General features: G+C 41.3%; 1 protein-coding gene across 2 annotated transcripts in view; it reads left to right on the top strand.

Moving 5' to 3' along the window:
- The window catches only part of rgl2 (ral guanine nucleotide dissociation stimulator-like 2), a 32,377-nt gene extending 16,291 nt beyond the window's left edge, over positions 1-16,086 (top strand). For both annotated transcript variants that reach the window (XM_058648593.1, XM_058648595.1), the window contains 17 exons: positions 485-568; positions 669-835; positions 1,663-1,719; positions 3,065-3,261; positions 3,624-3,745; positions 4,826-5,041; positions 7,175-7,278; positions 7,548-7,632; positions 9,559-9,618; positions 11,605-11,691; positions 11,792-11,824; positions 12,720-12,841; positions 12,933-13,019; positions 13,143-13,236; positions 13,961-14,185; positions 14,448-14,562; positions 15,534-16,086. In XM_058648593.1, coding sequence (XP_058504576.1) covers positions 485-568; positions 669-835; positions 1,663-1,719; positions 3,065-3,261; positions 3,624-3,745; positions 4,826-5,041; positions 7,175-7,278; positions 7,548-7,632; positions 9,559-9,618; positions 11,605-11,691; positions 11,792-11,824; positions 12,720-12,841; positions 12,933-13,019; positions 13,143-13,236; positions 13,961-14,185; positions 14,448-14,562; positions 15,534-15,715 — 2,037 coding nt within the window. In that variant the 3' untranslated portion in view covers positions 15,716-16,086. The remainder of the gene's footprint in view (positions 1-484; positions 569-668; positions 836-1,662; positions 1,720-3,064; positions 3,262-3,623; positions 3,746-4,825; positions 5,042-7,174; positions 7,279-7,547; positions 7,633-9,558; positions 9,619-11,604; positions 11,692-11,791; positions 11,825-12,719; positions 12,842-12,932; positions 13,020-13,142; positions 13,237-13,960; positions 14,186-14,447; positions 14,563-15,533) is intronic.
- The last annotated feature ends 4,742 nt before the right edge of the window (positions 16,087-20,828 follow it).

Raw genomic sequence — 20,828 nt, forward strand, 5'->3', positions numbered from 1 at the left:
TGAGAACAAAAACATGTTATTTTATTGTCATAATTGCCCAATGTTGATGATTAAAAAATGTCAAATATTTGACCGATCAATCATTTCTCTGGTTCTGATCATGTGAGTCTGTTTAGCTCCGTTTATTCATTCATTTGCACAATTCCGACCACATATATAAATTCAAAGGAGAAGACGGATTGTTAACGGGTTTGATGGTGTTTTTGAACGTTAAAAAAACACATTATGTAATTGTGTCACAAAGAGTCGCCCGTTGCCAAATCAGTTCAGAAACTGAAATAGAACTTTTATTTTCTGGCTCATCATTGTGATGTTAAAACTGATTAAACAATGAAACTTATGTTTACATTTAATAATCAATAATTGACCACTGCTGGATATTAAAAAATGGCAAATATTGGTCTGTTACGTTAGATCAGTGTCAGCTGAGTTTGACTCCAAATAAAACAGTGACGTAAACTGTGGCTTTCCTCCCGCTCCGCAGTCTACTGTCGTGGAGGAAGAGGAGGACGGAGTGATCTACACCGTGGTGGTCAAACAGCAGCATGGAGGAACCACCGGTCCATCGGTAACACACACACACACACACACACACACACAATAACACAGTTATACAAACACAAACATGAACTTCCTTTCTTTCCTTTTCCTTCCTGCTTCCCCTTCAGTCGGCGGTGACTCGCTCGCAGTGCGTCAAAGCGGGGACGGAAGAGAAGCTCGTGCGCCACCTCCTTCACTCCTTCTCCATGGGAGACTCCTCCTTCATCACCATCTTCCTCTCCACCTATCGCTCCTTCACGTCCACCGAGAGAGTGCTGGACATCCTCACTGACAGGTGACGGAGGCTCTCTCTCACGATACAAATAGTGAAATACAAGAGAGAGAAGAATAAGAGCACAGAGGAGAGACCTGCATGTGAGCTTTGTTTGGAAACTCTGGATCCAAAATGTGTCCATGAAGGGACCACATATGGTTCCTCGCCCCTCTGTGGTAAATATACGAGGAAAAACACCAATAAAGTGAAAGGAACATTATTTTAGAACAGTGTTTCCCAATACTGGTCCTTGGGGAACCCTGTCTGGTGAGTTTTAGATGTTTCCCTGCTCCAACACACCTGATTGATTTCATTACTGGTAAGGTGCAGGAGAAGACTGAGCCATGTGATCGTACTTTTTGTTATGGATGACTGCAGAAGTTACCAAATATAGTTCTTTGCGCGGTAAAGGTAGAGGGTTAGTAGCACTTTTGTTGGGCAGTAAATCAGTCGTCCATGTTTTTTATCCGTAAACATGTCGCTATGCTGTTTGCCAAATACCACGTGTACGTTGGCATCAACTCCAGTTTCGTCCATTTTCGTCCGTCCCAAACGTCGTCTCCGTCACGACCCGGCACACCTCTACCTGTGTTCTCGACACTGCCCTCTAGAGGTTGGAGCAACCTCTACAGTTTATGAGGTTGCTCGAGGAGGAAGTTTTCCAGTTGAAAACTTCCTCCTCCTTTTGGAACTCTGAAATTCCAAAATCTGACTACAGCTGGAAACATTCTGGCAAAAACCTTTGCTCAAAAGTGTCTTCAGATAAGGAGCCCATGAATACACGTTGCTATTTCTCGTTTTCTCCTCCGCTAAGTGTGTTTGTTGTTGTTTGTTGTTGTTGTTGACAGACTGGAGAAACCACCTGGAGACAGCGACAGGAGCCAGAGACGACAGTCGTTCAACAAGTGAGTTTAAAGCAGCTGTCTCACATCAGCACATCTGTGTTTAAGTTCTGTCAGGTGATGCTACTTTTCGAAGGTGATATTTATGTCTCTCGTCTCGTTTACTTCCTGTTTTACTGAGTAGCGTTTGCTTTCCCCTTTGTGTCTGTCTTGGGTTTCTTTCCTTCCTTCCCTTGTGTTTTCCCCTGATTATCCACAGCAGTTCATAATAATCCTCATCTGCTTCATTACCTCATTTTTCCTCAGTAAACAGTGAAGTCTCATGTTACCTGAATCGCAGCAGCAGCAGCAGCAGCAGCAGCAGCAGCAGCAAACACAAGACGAAGAAATCTGTTCTTTTTTCTCTAAATGTCCAAAAATATAAAATGTTTCTATGTAATTATTAGGAATGCTCTTGGACTTGTTGTAGATATCTGATATGCAGATATATCAGGAATGCTTGCACCCATAATTGCAACCAATATACCAATATTGGTATATATACACATTTTTTATGGAATTAATCATTTAAAAATATTGTATTTTATTGTTTGAAAATACACTTGTTCTTTGTGCCGTGGTTTTTGGTTGACCGGAAGACGTCACAGGCTTGGAGTCGCTGTCCCCAAGTTTTCCCCAAAATAATTGTAAATATCTAACGTTTGTTAAATTATAAACATTAGGTATTTACAATTATTTTGTCGGACGCCAACATAATAAAACTGCGTTTGTCGTAATCTCAAACTAGGTCACATCTGATCTGAACAGTATTTAAGGGTTTAATTATTTTATTTATGTCAGTCTCTTTTCATTAGAAGACCTGATGTCATTAGAATCTCCCTTTCCCATGTTGTTATGAGTGTTTGAGTGCTACCCTTCACTTTCTGCTTGTTTTCTTCAGCCCAGTCTGAAGCGCTGACGATGTAATACTTTTAAGAAAAGGAAGAAAGAATCTTTTTTTCATCTTAATGGCTTTGTTTCCTCTCTAAATAATGGACACACACACACACACACACACCTCTCTAAGCTGCTTTCCTTTTCCTCTGAGCTCCTCCACAGTGTAATTTCTTGGCAACTTTGGCATCGCCTGGGAAAAAAATATCAATATGTTGAATCAATTTCTGCCTGCAACAGCTTGTTTATCGGCTTCACCCAGGATTAGATGTAGACACAGACGCTGGTCGTCTATATATAACATTATCTCCTCTTCATTCTCTGTTTGTTGAACTCACTGTTGAACACTTGAACTCCTGCAGGAGCGATAAAAAACTTTTGTTTGTCTGATGTTTGTGGAGGTCGCGGCTAAAAACCCAGACATTTAATGAAAGCGGTGAATCAAAATCATTTCCCTTGTCCCTCGTCCCTGCAGAGCCGTGTGCACTGTGTTCAGAACGTGGCTCACGGAGTATCCGGAAGATTTCCGGAGTCTGAAGGAGCCCACTCGTCTGCTGCGTCTGGCTCCTCTGCTCCCGCAGGACTCCTCGTCCGCGGCCGACCTCCGCGCTCGCCTCCTCAGGATCGCCGAGGAGCTCAGCGAGAAAGCTCTGCTCCCTGATGCCCACAGAGGTCTGTATTTCAACTGGGATTTCACAGCGACACTGGTGATGAATGCCTGAGTATGTGAGGAGGTGTTTGTGGAGGAATATGCTATTGAAACTGTACGACTGGAAGATTTTTATATATATATATGTATATACATATATATGTATATTTATGTATATATATATGTATTTATATATGTATAAAATATATATATACATATATATATATATATATATATATATATATGTATATATATATATATATATATACATATATATATATATATATATATATATATATATATATATACATATATATATATATATATATATATATATATACACTGTTAGAAGAGAAGTTTCACTCATCAATTTCTTCCATTTCAGATCAGAGCGGCTTCACCAGTGCTCCTCCTCCTCCTCCTCCTGACGCCTCCAAGTTTGAACCCACCAGCGTCCTGGGATTTCCTGCGCCGCTCATCGCTGAGCAGCTCACCAGGATCGAGACGGTGAGTCTATTTACAGCCGTGTTTGTTGGTTCGATGTCAACAAACACATGAGTTAAAACAAGTTCTTTGAAATTCAGTGCAAATTCTTAGCTTTGGCTCACCTCCATCCACGTTCCACCACAGAGCCCTGGTGCAACGCACGGGTCCGACCGTAGTGTCCAGAGGTTTTTATGCAGGTTAATCCCCTCAAACATGACCGTAAAGCCAGGATAGAGACAGTTCCGGCCCTAATAATTAAAAGTCTTGCTGTGCAGGTACGATAATTGTTATTTGGTTCATTGTCACTGTTGTGTTTGAATGCTTTTATACAAGTGTTGTCTTTCATATGAGTATTATTTTCAAAAGTGTGACGTTAAGGTCACGTTCAAACTGTAATGACCTGCTCAAACCTCTTTAAGTGCACATTAAAATCACCGTACCTCGTAGAATCCAGCAGTGGACGCACATCTGTTTCCTTACAGTATCACGTGACTGTGTCAGCCGCAGCAGCCGCAGCATCTTGGAGATGCCATCTTTGTCAGTGTGTACACAGCTTTATGCGCATGCTCCGTGTGTCTTCTTCCCCATTTTCTGTGTATTTCTGGAGCAGCGTTACAGCGGTTTCATGAGGACGAAGACACGTTTTCAGACAATGAAGCGTTTGAAGAAAACCTTTTAAGGAAAGATCATGTAGAAAAGGTCATGTTTCTGTGTGAATATGAGACCGTTATCACAATTACGTTAAAATACAGCGGTGTAAAATAGGTCGAGCAAAGTCGGCTGCAGACTTTTCACACGACACAGATTTATTCCAATTAATCAATTAATCAACAATTTGCTCTCTCTTCATCCTCCTCTTCCTCACATCAATTTCTCACACTGGATTAGATTAAGATGGAGCGAGAGATAATGTGACTGTAATTATTGTTATTTAATTTATTATATCGTTTTCTACGCACTCCGGTCTAAATCCCTCAGCTCCAGTCTGATCAACAAACCCTTGTGTGCCAATGGAGGTACGCGTACCACAGTTTGAGAACCAAGGCGTTAGACAATGTAGGAAAAATAACCACTGATTAATTTATTCCTGTCGCTTGTCAGGAGCTGTTTGTCCGTCTGGTCCCGTACCACTGCCTCGGCTCCCTGTGGTCGCAGAGGGACAAGAAGGGGAGGGAAGGCGTCTGTTGGTCCGTCCGGGCCACCGTACGTCAGTTCAACAAGTTGGCCAAAGCGGTCTTAGCGTCCTGCCTCTGTCCCACGAAGCTGCGCAGCCAGCAGAGAGCTCGTCTCCTGGAGAAATGGATCAGCGTGGCAGAGGTCGGTGGAACATAATAACATGTAATAATATGTTTTAAAAATCAACAAAAGGTCACATGTGGCCGAAAAACTGTGCTCCACTGTGCATTTTTCTGACAATAAACCCACATAATCCTCTCATCGTAATCCCACTCTGCTTCAGACTCTGCACGTAACATCACAGAGTCGCAGTCTGTTTCGCTTCTGTTGATAATTTCACTTCAATGAGACGCTGAGAGCAAATATTCCATAACATATTCATGAAGTTTTGATTGATGTTGTTTGTCTTCATGCTGCAGCAGCAGCAGGAAACAACACTGTGCTCTTTATTTTTGGGCAGTTTTACAGTTTGTCACATGATTGAAGAGGAGATTGTTAAGAATCAGCATTTTTTCTTTTTTTTTTTAGTACATAATGTTCCAGTACATGAAGAAAAGCAGCCCTGTGTGAACAGAACGAACCGCAAACGTCAGTGTACGACGTGAAGGAGAGCAGTAAAGCATTTAAATCTGCTTAAGAAACAACACGATTGCACAAGAGGAAATGTGGATTAACTGTAACTGTGCACACTAACGTTTGCAGTGACTGAATATGTCCCCTTCCTTGGGTAGTTCAGTCACGTGAGCACTTTTTATTCCTCTCAGAGCCTCTTTTTCTATGAAGCCACTAAGTACCTCCATTATGTTCTTCATGAGCATGTGTTTATCTGTTAGTTTGTGCTTCTGTTAGCAACAGCCCAAGTATGTTCCCATAAGGTTTTGGTAAGAATTAGTTAGCAAAAAATACAACTGGAAATATAGTCAAATATCCGACTATTCTAAAATACAGCGCATGAGTACATATACAACATCATGGAGAGCAGAGAAACCCAACAATTCAAACAATGAGCAAACACTAGGAATTGGTGGAGAGGAAAAAAACTCATTTTTAACAGAAGAAGAAATCTCTGACAGAACCAGACTCAAAGATGTGCGGCCATGTGCCTAGACAGGTTGGGGTGAAAGGAAAAATGGGGGCCAGAGGAGAGGTGGGGGACAAAAAGGGGGGAGAGAAAGGACAAGAAGGAGATGATGTAGAGACAGAAGAAAGAGACCAGGAGCAGTTACACAACAATTGTATCAAGTTCTAAGTTTAGACAGTCAGTGATAACATGTTTATAGAACTACAATGTCATTTATATAGAAGCTGATGAGATGCATTCAATGACTGCGGTAAATGTCATCACTTCTGCGGGATCTACAGCGCGTCGAGCTTAGAGGAGCAGCTTCAAGATGCATTGAAGAAAATGTCATCACCCTGCAAACACATGAAGTCCACGAAGTATCGGCTCTTTTCCGTTATACAGACCTAGCTCTCCTCGGCTCTGCTCAACTCAGTCGCTAAATACACCAGACTCCTCTGTTAAATATAAAGATTTTAGACATTTCCTCTTGCTAGATGTTGGAGATTAAGGTGATGTTTTCAGGGATTTTTTAAGTCTTTTTAGCTGATCTACAGTTCGTCATTGTTCGCTTTGATTCTCGTGTCGGACGTCGCGCTCATGAGTCTCCCAGTGACGACACTCTCTGACCAATCGGTGGCCGGCAGTCTGTCAACTCTCTCAGATCTCTGTCTCTTATAATGGGCAAAACTATATGAACAAATAGTCAAATCATAACTCTGTGTACAAGACTAGACACTCTCCCATCAGACTAAGTTTCATCCAGATCTGATCCAGATTACGGATTTGGCTGCAATTTAAAGCTAACATGGTTCAGTCCAATTGAACGAGGTCAGATGTGTAAATCTCAGACTGTTCCTCTGGATCCAGGTGCCGTGATAATGTGTTTTAAGGTGCTGTGCTCTGCGAGTGCTCTTGCTCCTTTCCTGCGGCTCGGTTTGTCGTCACATGAACAAAACCAAACCGCTCCCCCGCACAGACGCCAACATCCTGTTTGGCTAAGTGAGTTAGAAGTGGTTCACTGCCAGCACGCTGTCACGAGCAGCGAGCGCGGCCAAGCTTTCTTTTCGGGGACAAACCTCTTTAGCGGTGTATCCATTATTCAAACGCTAGAACTCAATACTTCACAGAGCCAAACCCACAAGTGTTCTCACTTACAGTGTGTGTGTGTGTGTTTCATCCATTCATTCATTCATTCATTCTGCTTTCAACAGGAGTGCCGAGCCAGAAAGAACTTCTCCTCGCTGTACGCCATCGTGTCGGCCCTGCAGAGTAACCCCATCCACCGGCTGAGGAGGACGTGGCAGGAAACTGACAGGTCTGCTGCTGAAACAGAAATAAATAGGAGAATAAAGATCCGAAAAAAAGTTAAGATGAGATGGACTTTTATTGATTCCCCCATAGAGGAAATTTAAGCTGACACAGCGGCACAAAGCGTAGCAGCAGAATTTAATTAAAGACGTATAGGAGTAGAAATAAGAACATTTCCTCACTTTTGTTACTTTTTTATTTTTTTTCTCTGTTTAATATCTGTTGGTTGGAATAGTTACTCGAAGTGAATGAAGTGATTAAATGGTTCTTTTGCAGGGAGGCGATCAGGAGATACGAGGAACTGTCTGACATATTCTCCGAGAAGGACAACTACTCCCAGAGCAGAGAGCTGCTGAAGGAGGTGCGTCGCTGTCAGGAGAAATTAATAATGATGAATATTATGACATTTGGCAAGAATTAGTTTTTAAGGGCATTTCTGGCAGGAAAAAAAAATACAATTCGAAATATAGTCAAATATCTGAATATTCTAGAATACAGCGAATGAGAGCTTGTGAAAGTAATGCAGGGTTCTCAGGGTGTTGAGCTAATGAGATGCATTCAAAGACCCCGGTAAATGTAATCACTAAGTCCACTTACTAATGGCAGAGCAGGAACAGAGCGTTTTCCTGCACTGATGTTTAATTCAGACTATCTTGACTTCATGTGTCAGTGAACAATAAAACAAACACTTTGTAGAGAGGCACAATCGTTTGAGATGCTACAATACTCCACAGTTGTGTTGCCCGTTATAGTTCTCTGGCTATATTTAACTAATTGTGTTTTCATTACATAGATAGATATTGGTTTTGAGTCTCTGCCAGCAGCCTTTGACGCCGTGTCAACACTGAACCTACTTTGTAATGGTGTAGAAAATAGAATAAGAAGGACACGCACGTCCAGTAAAACACACTTACAAGGATTCATGTATTTATAGCCGGGAAAAAGAAGATGAAGATGAAGATCTGAGCACCAAGAGCTCCCATTTAACCCTTAGTGCTCACGCGGCACAGATCAGTGGTGGTTTTAATCTTTACGGCCAGAAAATGAAACAATGCACTAACGTTACATTATTTTATTGAGGGATTAAACCATATCATTGTTGTTTAGCAGGACCCACCCCTGGACTTTGACTGGTAACTCTAACACCCTGATCATTTTTTTAACAGCGGCATGAGACATTTATTACTCACCACTGGACCAACTTCATGTCTTCACGCACACACACACACGCACTCTGTCCGTCTGTCTGTCTGTTGGGCTTTATCTTGTGCTGAAAACAACATTGGCTGTGAGAGATTTAGGACTTGTTTAAAGACCAGACACAAACTCTGCTCCAATCTGTCAGAGCAGCAGCAGTGGCCTGATTCTGTCACCACTGTCAGCGCACGTCTTGTTTGTACTGTGTGAGCGAGTCGAGGGAAACTGCTGCGCTTTAATTTGCCGTGATTGTGCACTTAATGGAGAAAATGAGTTTAATATTGGTTAATAAAAACATCTGGATCAGATTATCATGGAAGATACGGCCTTTTTAGCACATGAGCTTTCATTTTCAAAGCGTCACTACACCGCCGCCATCTGCTGCCCTTTGATTTCCTCAGTCAGCACTTTCTCCTGTCCCTGAATCTCACTGCGTGTATTAAAGTGAGTGATTGGCAGACACAGTGTAGGATTTATGATTCAGACTAATAAAGGTTAGAAGAGAAGAGGATTATTCACCGGTCTCTCATCGCAGTGCTTGACAGTGTAATAACAGTTTATTAGCGCGTGTTTATGACAGACTGTCCTCTCCGCTAACGTCAAGAATGAGCTGTGACGGAGCGTACCATTATTAATGCCAAAAAGAATAGGCTTAAAAATTCAGTTATAATTAAGGGTTGCCTTGAAAGGTATTAAGGGTTGCCTTTTTTTTGGTATTCGAAGACATTTATCAACTTCATAATGTGATTCATTCCATGTAATATTTAATCACATTCAACAGCTGTTTCCATATAAGAATGGCACGGCCCAATTTTAATTCCGAAAATGGAATGCAAACTGACATAAAGTCACTTAAAACTAATTTTCCTTCATGTGCGACACTGTACTTAATGATGTGTTCCAACAAATACGAAGAGGAAAAAAACAAATTGTACATTCCCATGGCATTATTGTGTCTTAATTATTTCAACCTGATGGTGACGCTCCCTATGATACGCTCCCTCAACTCAGTCAGCTGCTAAATGGACTTTCTTTAAAACTGTTGTTTCTTTTAAGTCACAAATGTCCCTTGTGTCCCGTTGTCTTGCAGGAGGGGACGTCAAAGTTTGCCAACACTGACATCAGACTCAACCACAGACATGTCAATAAGGTGAGCCCAGTGGAAAGGCAAAAACACATTATTGAGTGTTTTCTTGATTAATCCATTTGTTGTTCGGCCCATGCACCAAACATGTCCGAATGTCAATTTCTGCAGCCCTAATTAAGAGAAAGTTTGTTGTCTTGTTTCTCAGGCTCAAATATGTCACATTCACAGATTAGAATTTTGTAAATTATTCTCACTGGAGTGTGGGAATATTTCGTGGATGCTTCAACCAGGTATTTCAGATAGATTCAGTCACAGTGGTCCAACATTTGTCTCTTCTTTCAGTGCACAAGTTCATGAAAACAATATGTGTTTTTTGTTTTTTTAATAGCCCATGTGTGGTGTGAATACCAAACAAGGACTCTTTGCCCCCGCACAGATGGTTTTGAAAAGAATTAGAAATGATGCAAGGCCCTGCAAATTCTCTGTCAGTACTTTTAGGGGCATATGGACATGACATTAGCCTTTACGTTAGTCAATCTGATGTCACATGAGACTGCAGTGTTTTAATTTGTCAGTAAGAAGTGAGAACAATTAGGATTTTTGGAGTTATTGATACTGGATTTTGGAGGCTGATGCTAATATTAATACTAGTGAATATGGAAGTAAAAATAACTTAACTGGCTAACCAATTGAAAATAGCTTGCTGTTCCTGGGTTTATGAGCGGAAACTAGCTTGTGGCTAAATTTAGTACTTTAGTAGCATTTCTGGGTAGTCAAATGGAAACTAGCTCATAGCTACATTTGTAGCTTGATGCTTCTAGAATCAGAAAAGATTAGCAATAAACTTGGAGCAAAATTTGTAGCTAATTCTGATTCTTCTGCTGTTTCTGGGTCTACAAATGGAAACTAGCTTTTTGCTGAATTTTGTACTTAGCATCTTTTCCTTTTCTTCTTGCAGTTAAAATAATTCTCTCCGCTGTTTCTGGGTCAACTAGCTCGTAGCTAAATTTGTAGCTTAATGCTTCAAGAATCAGTCACGATTAGCAACAAACGTAAAGATACGTTGCTAATCTTTTCCAATTTTAGAGGTTTCAAAATTCTGATTCTTTTACTGTTTCTATGTCTATACAATGGAAACTAGCTTTTTGCTCAATTTTGTACTTAGTATCTTTTCCTCTTATAGAAGTAATTTAATAATTTAATTTTTTCTCTTTATTGTTTCTGCCTTAATGGAAACTACATTAGTTTGTAGCTAATTGTATTTTAACGCTTCTAGAATCAGAAAATATTAGCTCTAATTTAAAGATAAATTTGGAGCTAATCTATTCAGATTACAGAGGATTATCTTGCTCTTCCTGGGTCTACAAATGGAAACTATAGTGTGAGCAGAATGTTTTCTGTTTATAGAAGTTAAAAAATAATAATATCTGGGTTTTATTGTTTCTCTTCACTGTTCTCGGCTCTACAAAGGTTAATTAGCTCATAGTTAAATTTCATTTTGAGCATTTTCTCCCTTTGTTTGGGATTAATGTATTGTCCCCGTCTTCGAATTACGCCCCAAACATCTGCTTTATGTTCCGTATCAGCACATATCGGACATCATATAGACTGATACCATAGGGCAGATACCTATAAAGTAAATGTGATAAGCCATTAACAGCCAATAAAACCAGCCAACCCACACACAATTTGGGCTTGAGTTATTAAAATGATATTAATAAAAAAGCTCTGTGGCTTTACTGCAAGATTAATCATGGATTATATCCCCCAAAAAATAGAGTTTTGCTGCAAAATGCAACATTAAAACACTGATACTGTTGTCACTTGGGCTAAGCGGGGGTGGTTCAGTGGTTTGATGGAGGGTTAGAGGGATCGACCAGTGAAGTGGAACGGAGAGCTGTTGAGTGTGTGTAGAGATAAAAGAAAAAAAGAAGCTGCAGGCAGCCGCTCTAAAAATCCTTCACTGTCAAATCTCTTTATGGTGTGAAGAGAAACCTTGGTGGAACTGCTCAAAACCCTTTTTGTCTTTCTTCTTGTTTTTTTACACAGTCCAGTGCTCTGGGCACTGTGCCGTACCTGGGCATCTTCCTCACAGACCTCACCATGCTGGACACGGCGGTCAAAGACAGGCTCGATGTAAGTTTGTCTCATTTCTTTCGCTCACAAAACGCCGCAAGCTGCTGCTCTGTCTTTGACTTTAATCGTCGGGTCTTATGTCCTGTCACTTCCTTTGCAGAATGGCTACATCAACTTTGACAAAAGGAGAAGGGTGAGTGTTGCAATGCGTTATTACTCTGAGGGATAAAAGGCTGAGAAGTTAAAACAGTTATCTGCCTTAAAGCGAGAATGTTCTTTTGTTTAAATCTGGTGATATGAGTTACTCCTGCCTGCCTTCACTGGCCGTCAGCAGGGACAGAAGGGTAACAAAAAGGCTCACCATCACTGTGAGGGAAATTCATAATACTTTACAGTCTTTAGCGTTATTATATATTATTAATCGCTAGTTTAAAGTCCACAGACTGGAGCCAAGAGTAGGATATTCCAGAGAGAGTTTGTTGTGTCATTGTATCTAACTCTAACCCTCAGGGCCTTCTTTACTTTTCTCTAAAACCTTAATTGCAAAAATGACCCAACAACCGCTTTATCTCATTATAAAACAGCCTTTTGTGGATTGGGACTCAGGGACTGTCCACACCAAAATGGGTCTAGGTGAATCTGTCTAGGTGAATCCGTCTAGGTGAAAGTTTGGTGTTTCATCCACAGCCTGTTTAGTTTGTAAACGTTGTCCCAGAGTGGGACAATCTCAAAACAGCACCCTTGTGTGTTCATATAGACAACAAATACACTACTTTAGGAAGTCTCTGATTTGTAACTATACTCGTTCGATACAATAAAGCTTTATTTAAAACAAAATAATAATAAAGCATTTTGTGTAGCGGCGTTACAGTGCCACACACAGGCCTGGCATTGCACTACAGTCGTTGTTCTGTGTTTCGGGTGGATGAAGACATTTCGCAGTCTTTTCTTGGAGATACGGCAAGAAAATAACAAGTAACAAGAGTGTAGTGTGAGGTGCAGTGATACCAGACAAGCCAAAATGATGTGGGTGGTTTCTTCTTTTTTTTTCATTTGCATTTGAATTATGATGAAACCTGTGTTTACAGGAGTTTGAGGTCTTGGCTCAGATACGGCTGCTGCAGTCTTCCTGTAAAAACTGTGTTTTCAGCACCGACGAGTCGTTCTCACAGTGGTATCACAGCGTGCCCACACTAACTGAAGAGGAAAGGTAAAAAAGAAAAACCTACTCGACACTGTATATTTAATTATTTTCTTATAAAGGTCGAGTGTCATTAAATGTGTACTCATGTCCATTGCAGTTACAGACTGTCCAATGAAATTGAAGCACCCGGTGAGCCGAGTCCACGTGGCCTTACACCAACAGTCATTATCACACAGTGTCCAGAGTGAGTGCATCACACACAGACCTGTTTCTCTGCATTTGAAGAGCTTGGTCACCATGGTTATCTAAAGATTTAGCAAAAAATAATGATGATTTAATGTGAAAAATAATGTTTTTATTGTGACAGCCTGAGCAGGTCCCGGACCAGCCTGCCCGGCGACAGCGACAGTCTCTTTGAATTCTCCTCACCGGTCAATAACCTGCTATCAAAACTCACAAAGGTAATATTACTGTGACTGTTACATTTTATGCAGGAGTGTATTGATGAACGTTAGAACATGGATGACTCTAAATTCCCTTAACCTAAACCAGTCCAGTTTCTCGGCTGGATTATTGTAATTCTGCCGCTAGTCCAGAACACCGCCGCCGCTCGACTGGGAGAGAGACCACATCACACCGGTGTTGCACTGGGGTTGATTTTAAATGTTTACTGTTGGTTTGGCACCATCTTACCTCTCTTAATAACACCCCCATCGTTTAGATATGCCAAAAATGACTAAAAACTCAACCAAGCCTTTTTCTGTAGATTTTTTTTTACTATTTTATTATATTTATGTGTTTAGCACTTTTATGTTTGTTATGCCTCTAAATGTGACTTCACTTGACTACTGCATATACAAGGGTATGAGATCAGAGTGGACTGGGATGTGCAGAAAATGAAACAAATAACTAAAGAAAAAAAACCTTTTCTCTCACTTTTCTCTCGCTCCAGAGAGCAAATGATCTTAAAGCCTTGGAATAAATCTGCCTTCTGTGAAAAGTGAATAATGTAAATGTTTTAATTTGCCAGTGCCAGACTAAAGAAAAGGTGAGGAAAGAAATTGAATGAAACTGTCTCCATATTATTTGCACATAAAAACATATAAACAGCTGTGTCATTGTCCCGTAATCCATAATAATCCCACATAAACAATCATTTTCTTATCTTATCTCATTCTTTCGCAGCACATGAGGTCTCCATCCGTGTCCTGTCTGGACGTGGACTCGTCCCCGCCCACCGCCGAGTCCACGCCCGCCACCCTGACCCCATCCACTCCCACGAAATCCCACCGCCGGTCGGCCTCCTGTGGCAACAACCCCCCCAACAACATGCAAGGGTCGGGGGCCGACATGAGAATCATCCGGATACGCATGGACCTGCAGGACGGAAACTTATACCGGAGCATTCTGGTAATGATTAAACCCGATTTCATCTGCAGTAGCAGCAGCGGGAGCCATGATTCTGTAAACATGATTCCATCCCAAAATATCCACACACACACACACACACACACACTTAGTGCCGTTCCTCGTTATCAGCACGACTCCCATAATGATAGTCATCAGAGTCAGATCCTCGGGATGAAATGGAGCCAGGATATCATTAGTGCAAATCAAGCTGTCCTCTGGTGTCACTGTTCTTCTCCTCTCTCCTCTCCTCTCTCTGCCTCAGGTTACGAGCAACGATAAGACCCCCACTGTGATCAGCTCTGCCTTAGAAAAGCACAACCAGGACCCCAAACAGACGTCCAAGTACGAGCTGATCCAGCTCCTGCCTGAAGGAAAAGGTAAAAATAACCGTACGAGGAAGCGGGAAAATGGAAACTTTCCATGGGAATTAACGGGAAGAAACCGGACATTTTCAAAACTGAAGGTTGGGAACTTATAATAATTTTGGCTAAAAACAATCAGATTTAATGCAAATGAAGGTTATTCCTTTGTCACAGGAATACTCAATGAGCCTGGTTTCATTTTTGACAAAACGTGTTGAAAAAGTGTTTGTATTTTTAAATGATCATTTTTTCCCATCATTTCTGTGGAAAGTTTCCAATTTGGAATATTTCCAAAATAAACCAAAGTTCCTGTGGAGAATTTATGGCAATTTAGCAGAATTGTCCCTTTTTGTAACGCTAAAAAATTATGTAACATGTTTTATATGATTAACAGGGTTCTGATAGGTCCTTGAAATCCTTGAAAGTTTGTGAATTTTGAAAAAAAATCAAGGCCCTTGAATGTTTTTGAAAATCACTCCCTAGACACGGGTCATTGAAAGTGCTTGAATTTTGTGCAAGAAAGAAGTGAAGTTGATATTTAGGTAAATGTCTCCCTTGTTTGTGACGACGCCACCTGCTGTTTCACACCCTGCATTGCCAGATGCCGAGTCGTAGTTACTAGCGGTGTTGTGGACACTGTCCACTGTCTCTGTCTCCGTTAAGAAAGAGAGAGCAAATGACGACGTGATGATGTCTTAACATTCCAAGATCTCTGTCTCACCAAAGAAATTGTACAAAGACGGACTTTGTCCAAGATCTCGAGGACAATCACTTGTCCAGATGCAGAGTGTGCTGCAAATCAATAAAAGTGGACGCCATCATGGGCCCCTCCCATCTTAAGCTGTGTCAGCACATTGGGTCCTTGAATTTGAGGGAACTGGTATACTGGAAAGTCTTTGAAAAGCCCTTGAATTTGTCGTCAAAGAGAAGAGAGAAAACACTCTCATTCACCTCCTTCTCTTGACTTCTCTTCCCCTCCACTGCAGAACTGGTCATCCCTGCCACAGGAAACGTCTTCTACGCCATGACGTCGTCGAGCGTGGACTTCCTGTTGAGACGGAAAGGCGGGAGCGCTCCTCTTGGCTCGCAGCCCATCAGCACGGAGACCAGCGCGACGTTCCCTCGGATCAAGGCCAAGGGGCGGAGACTGGTCAGGACTCTGTTTTGACATCATCGGCTCTTCCTCAACGTTGTCCACGGAGACGTTTTGTTTTTGTTTGTTTGTTTGTTTTTCCTCGCAGTCCCTGACGTAACCGTGGCCTTCTCCATACAACACACACACACACACACAAATGTCTCCGTACCAAAAATACACAAAGAGTCCACGTTTATCCGCTCTACTGCTGCGCTCCTGTGATCACCAGAGCTTTTTTTTCCAACCTCGCAATATGCATTACTGATTTGAACCCAGAGGAAGAGCTACAGAAGTCGTTCTGTGAGGGATTTTTGGTGCTGGCTCTGGCGTCACATAGCACTTAAAACGTCCCATTTTCAGTCCGACTCAAAGAATAAGACTTGTTTAAATAAAACCAAAAAGAATTCCTTGTTGTCGTCCATCTCCGCTGAGAGTGATGTCTCCAAATGTAAGAATCCCCCCCCCCCGTTTAGACCTGGTATTAACGTCTGCCCCGAGTGGTCCCATCGCATACAGGACTGGTTGATTTCATGACCACAGTCTGTCCTCAAGACACACTAGAGACCGCCTCCTTAGCTGAAGGTCCTCTGATCCGCTGCAGTTTACAGGTTGTTGTTTTTTTAACACTAATCACAGCTCATATGTTGATTTATGATTCAGTCACAAAACGCAAATTCAACTTTTGCACAACTTTGCATTTTCCTAACCAATCACCGTAGTTTTCACCCAGTACGTTTACATGCACTGTTTGAATCCAGCTAAGGCTGCAGTCAGACTACGACAATAAGGCAATCGGACAACTTGTTGACATTTACGTCACAGACAAAGCAAACAGTGAGCAGTGAGATGGACCGTGCTGTGGTTCTGTATGTGTCGTACCTGCTGTAGATGGAGCACGGCTCTGGTGGTTGCCACGTTGTCCGAAGAAAGACGCCGCCGTCGCCGCCGCTGCCGTATGATTGCTGGCAACAGTACTGCAGTTTGTACGTCGTCTCCTGCTGCCAGGTCAAAGACGGGGACCAAGTCTGATTACAATCCGACTAAGCGTATACATGCAGGAGAAATCAGACTATGAATCACATTGTCCGGGTATGTTAGTCCGACTAAGACTAGCTCCAGCGTCTTAGTCCGACTAAAATTGGACTTTTAACGTGCGTGTTTAAACGCACTGATTGATCAATCACATGATGGGTTGGGAACAAAAAGTAAGTCCCGGGACATTTTAGCTGCTCCTCTGACTTTGACTTCAGAGGACATTACATTGACTTCCATACATTTCCTGGGTTTTGAATTGAGGCCAGATCAGGGTCAGCTTGACCCTGATCTGGGTTATTCTGGGTAACCCAATATTTTGGGTTATTTTCAGTGACATATGACCTTTAAAAATATCAGCAGTTCACTGGGATATCAATTATCGATAACATACCAAGGCTTTCGTGCGGATCTTCAAAGACACAGCACTTTAAAAGGTGACAAACGTTGCTTCATTAAACAATAACGTGAAATTCAGTCGCCTTTGTCCCCAGGCCGCACTTTGGACACGTCTTCTAATTTTCGCCCCTGAATACCAGGTTTGAACGGGTCCAAAGACGAAGATTCTTATCACCTGCGAAGGATTAAAGACTGTTATTATTATTATCATTATTATTGTTTAAATTATTATTATTGTCATTGGGTTAAGTGAACAGGAAGACACATGGATGTAAAAAAAACCAAAAACAACCGATGCAGCGCAAATGCGTCACCGTAGCAACACACTGGAGCTCTTCGTATCAGATGTATATATATATATATATATATATATATATATACATATATACAGTTTTTTTTTTTGTATGTATTTATGTACTGTGTGACGTCACAGTTAGGGCTGCAATCGGTTATTAATCGATTAATCTGTTAATCAGTTATTCACATTTGTTTCCTCTTTATGTGCAGGTTTAGAGCTTAAAGCTGCAGGAGGCAGGATCACCAAAAAATCTGATTTTTTTTGGGTGAAAATCCATAAATTCCAGGGTTAGTTATTAAAAAAAATTGGATAATCACAATTGGATCATTTGCTAGTACGGAAGAGCGTTAGTGCCACATTTGAACTTTTGTTTGAAAACAAACAAAATAAACCAACACCTTTGAGATTAAATCCAGACTTTTGAGATTAAATCCAGAAAGTTTTTGAAAAACTTTCTTTCAAAAAAAAAAAAAAGTTCATATGTGGCGCTAATCCTCTTCCGTATTAAACACCTGATCCTGCAGCAGCAAAAGTAAAATACACAAAACAGAAACAGTAAAAAAAAAAGACACTCATTTCACTCTCAGACGTGACCAAACGACAGCAGAAACACCGTTGTGCCAGAAAACAACTTCAACAGGCAGTAAAATGTCAAAAGATGAAAGGCCCATTATTGCAGCTTTAAAAAAAAACAAAAACACCTTGCAGCTCTTCCTTTCAAACCCTAGTAACATTAAAAAGAAAGTTTTCCAAGTTTGCACTTTTCAACAGAGCATAAGCTAAACGTAATTAAAGCAGCTCAGCAGGAAACGCCTTCACTGCAGTTCACACACACACACTCGCCTTTGCTTTCTTTCTTTTATAAAAAATTCAACTTTGGTGCAGATGTGTAACACACAACCTATACAAGTAAATGTGTCTCGTCCGATAATGGATTTTAAAATCCCTTTAAAAGTTTGTAGCCAAGAGATTTTTCAGTATTGACAACAAAAAAAGGTTTGAATTATTCAAATAATAACATAAAGTATTCTGTGTGCTAAAATGTGAGAGACCACATTTTTACGAATCCAAAATCAGATTTATTATTAATATCCAGGATACTGAGGATTAGCTGAACCCAACGATCAGGTTAAACACCTGAGTGAGGTAACGTTGTTGTTTTGTTTGTTTGCAGACAAACTGCATTCTACAAGCATCAGCATCACATGAAAAAAAGTGTACCTGGGTGAAAGTTTGTGTAATTGGAGCCAGAATCAATAGATTTTTCTCTTGGTATTCTACAACTTTAATCTCAGATTTTGGGATGTGAATTTGGCTTTTGGGATTTAAGTATTTTAAACCTTCAAACCTTGAGAAAACACTGAAAAATTCAAGTGAAATTCCAGTGCTACATATTAAACAGATTTTAAAGGTCCAGTGTGTAAAATTAAAGTTCCTTTTTTTTTTTATTTGGCAAAAATGTAAGCATACAATCACGCAATTCTTGTTTATTTTTATCAGCAGCAGGGGTCAGCTCTGCAGAGGCGGCCCTTTTGGACCACCATGTGTTTACAGTAGCCCACAGTGGACAAAAAAAAACATCTTTTGAGTTTTTAACGCTAACTGAAAGCGACACGGCTTCTACAACACGCTTAAAAGAGAAGGGTGAGGTGAATGTTGCTATTTTTTTTTTTTTTTACACACTGAACCTTTTTATTAAAATTCAAAACATTTGACGAGACAGATTTGCAACCACTCAAAACCTCAACTCTGACGCAAATCCGGTGACCTCTGGTTGCCGAGCTCCCGTCGCGCCCGGTGCTTGTGAGGCCACTGTAGCGGCGGAGGCACCGGGCGCGGCCAAAACCAGGGAGAGGATTCTGGGTGATAATCGATGACGTGTGCTATTGTTTCAGTGCCTTTCTGTCTGTAAAGGGTTCTCACTTGTTTCCCCCCCCCACCCTCCATGTTTGCATCAGAATGTACAGTACATGGCTGAAATGCAGTCTTACACTTTTATTCTCATACTTATTTATGCACTACATACAGGATGTCCTATTTTTGTGGTAATAAATTTACTTTTATATGAATGAATTGCTTTTTTGGAGTGCTGAGATGTGCTACGGCTTCATTTTCCACACTGCTGCCGCCGCCACCTCCGCTGCTGCTGAGTAGCGTTAACAACTGTCTCCATGTGTCAAACTCTGACATTTCTAATTTTCTCATGGAGGAGGAAAACAAAGCACGGTGAATATAAAGTGCCACAAAAAAGATTTATTTTGTCTTTACATCCAGCATCTTTATCCTCACAGTGTAGCTGTCAATGTACACATGCGGAATATCAAATCTGAGAAACATCATAACAAAAATGAGGAATAAACCACTCCTCACTGCCGTTAAATTGTGCGTGCACAGCAAAGTCCAATTCATCTCACGTCGTGCGTTCATTTAAAAGCTATTTTCACACATTTGCAGCTTGATTCTCTCCCTGCGAACGAAAAAAACCCTCAGCTAACGTTGATTTAAGCAGGGAGTTTATTTTACAGCGTTGCCTCCTACGTCTCAGTTAAAACTACCCTGCGGCTCCAAAGACACTCGAACCAAAGCTTTCATTTTCATGAGCCGTGCGCTGCTTCCAGGCTTTTTTTTTAACTCACTTCTAACTAAATCTGTTTCACTGTGAAGGATTTGTGTTTGTTAAAATGAACATTCTCCCCCCCCCCCCTTCAGCTTCAGCTTTGTTCTGTATGCATCACAGTCAGAGGAAGATGCTGCGGCCATTTTGTAACAGCCAGAAGTCATTCTCAACAATAAATGAACAACTTAAATGTTTCTCTTTTAGCCTCAAAGGCCCCCGGAAATGCATTCCTCCTTTTTCATTGTGAGTAATGGGCTCTGCCACGAGGGCAGTATTTTCAGATTAAGTGGAGAGAGAGAGAGGGAGAGATTTGTGTTTTTCTCTGTGCTGGTTTGAAGTGGATGGGACTCGGATGGAGAAAAGGCGGCGTTAAGTAGGTTCTCGTCAACATTTAATTACTGTCAGTCGGTGGGTTGTTAAAGCTGCAGTAGGAAGGATCGCTAGTAGTTGAGTCTCATCTCCAGGTTGTTAGATACTAGATAATCGATTGATATTCTAAGAAATCATGATGCGGATTGTCTTCCTCCCGCCCCTTCCTTCATCTGACTAAATATAAGGAGTCTACTTACAGAGTCAATGCAGAGACGCAAGTCGACGAAAAGCTCGCATCGGCCCCACCGTCGTGCGGTTGGAATTGTGTGAATGACGCGTGTCAATCGCTGCAACACTCGAGTTGAAAATGGGGAGATTTCGCGTTGACGCGATGACCAATTCTCCGGATGACGTCACGTACTTGCCGGCGCCCAGACTCTGCTCAAAATAGAGGAGAAAATTATCATTTCGGTTTATGTGGGCACCCG

Source organism: Solea solea, chromosome 13, assembly GCF_958295425.1.
Source record: "Solea solea chromosome 13, fSolSol10.1, whole genome shotgun sequence".
Lineage (NCBI taxonomy): Eukaryota > Metazoa > Chordata > Actinopteri > Pleuronectiformes > Soleidae > Solea > Solea solea.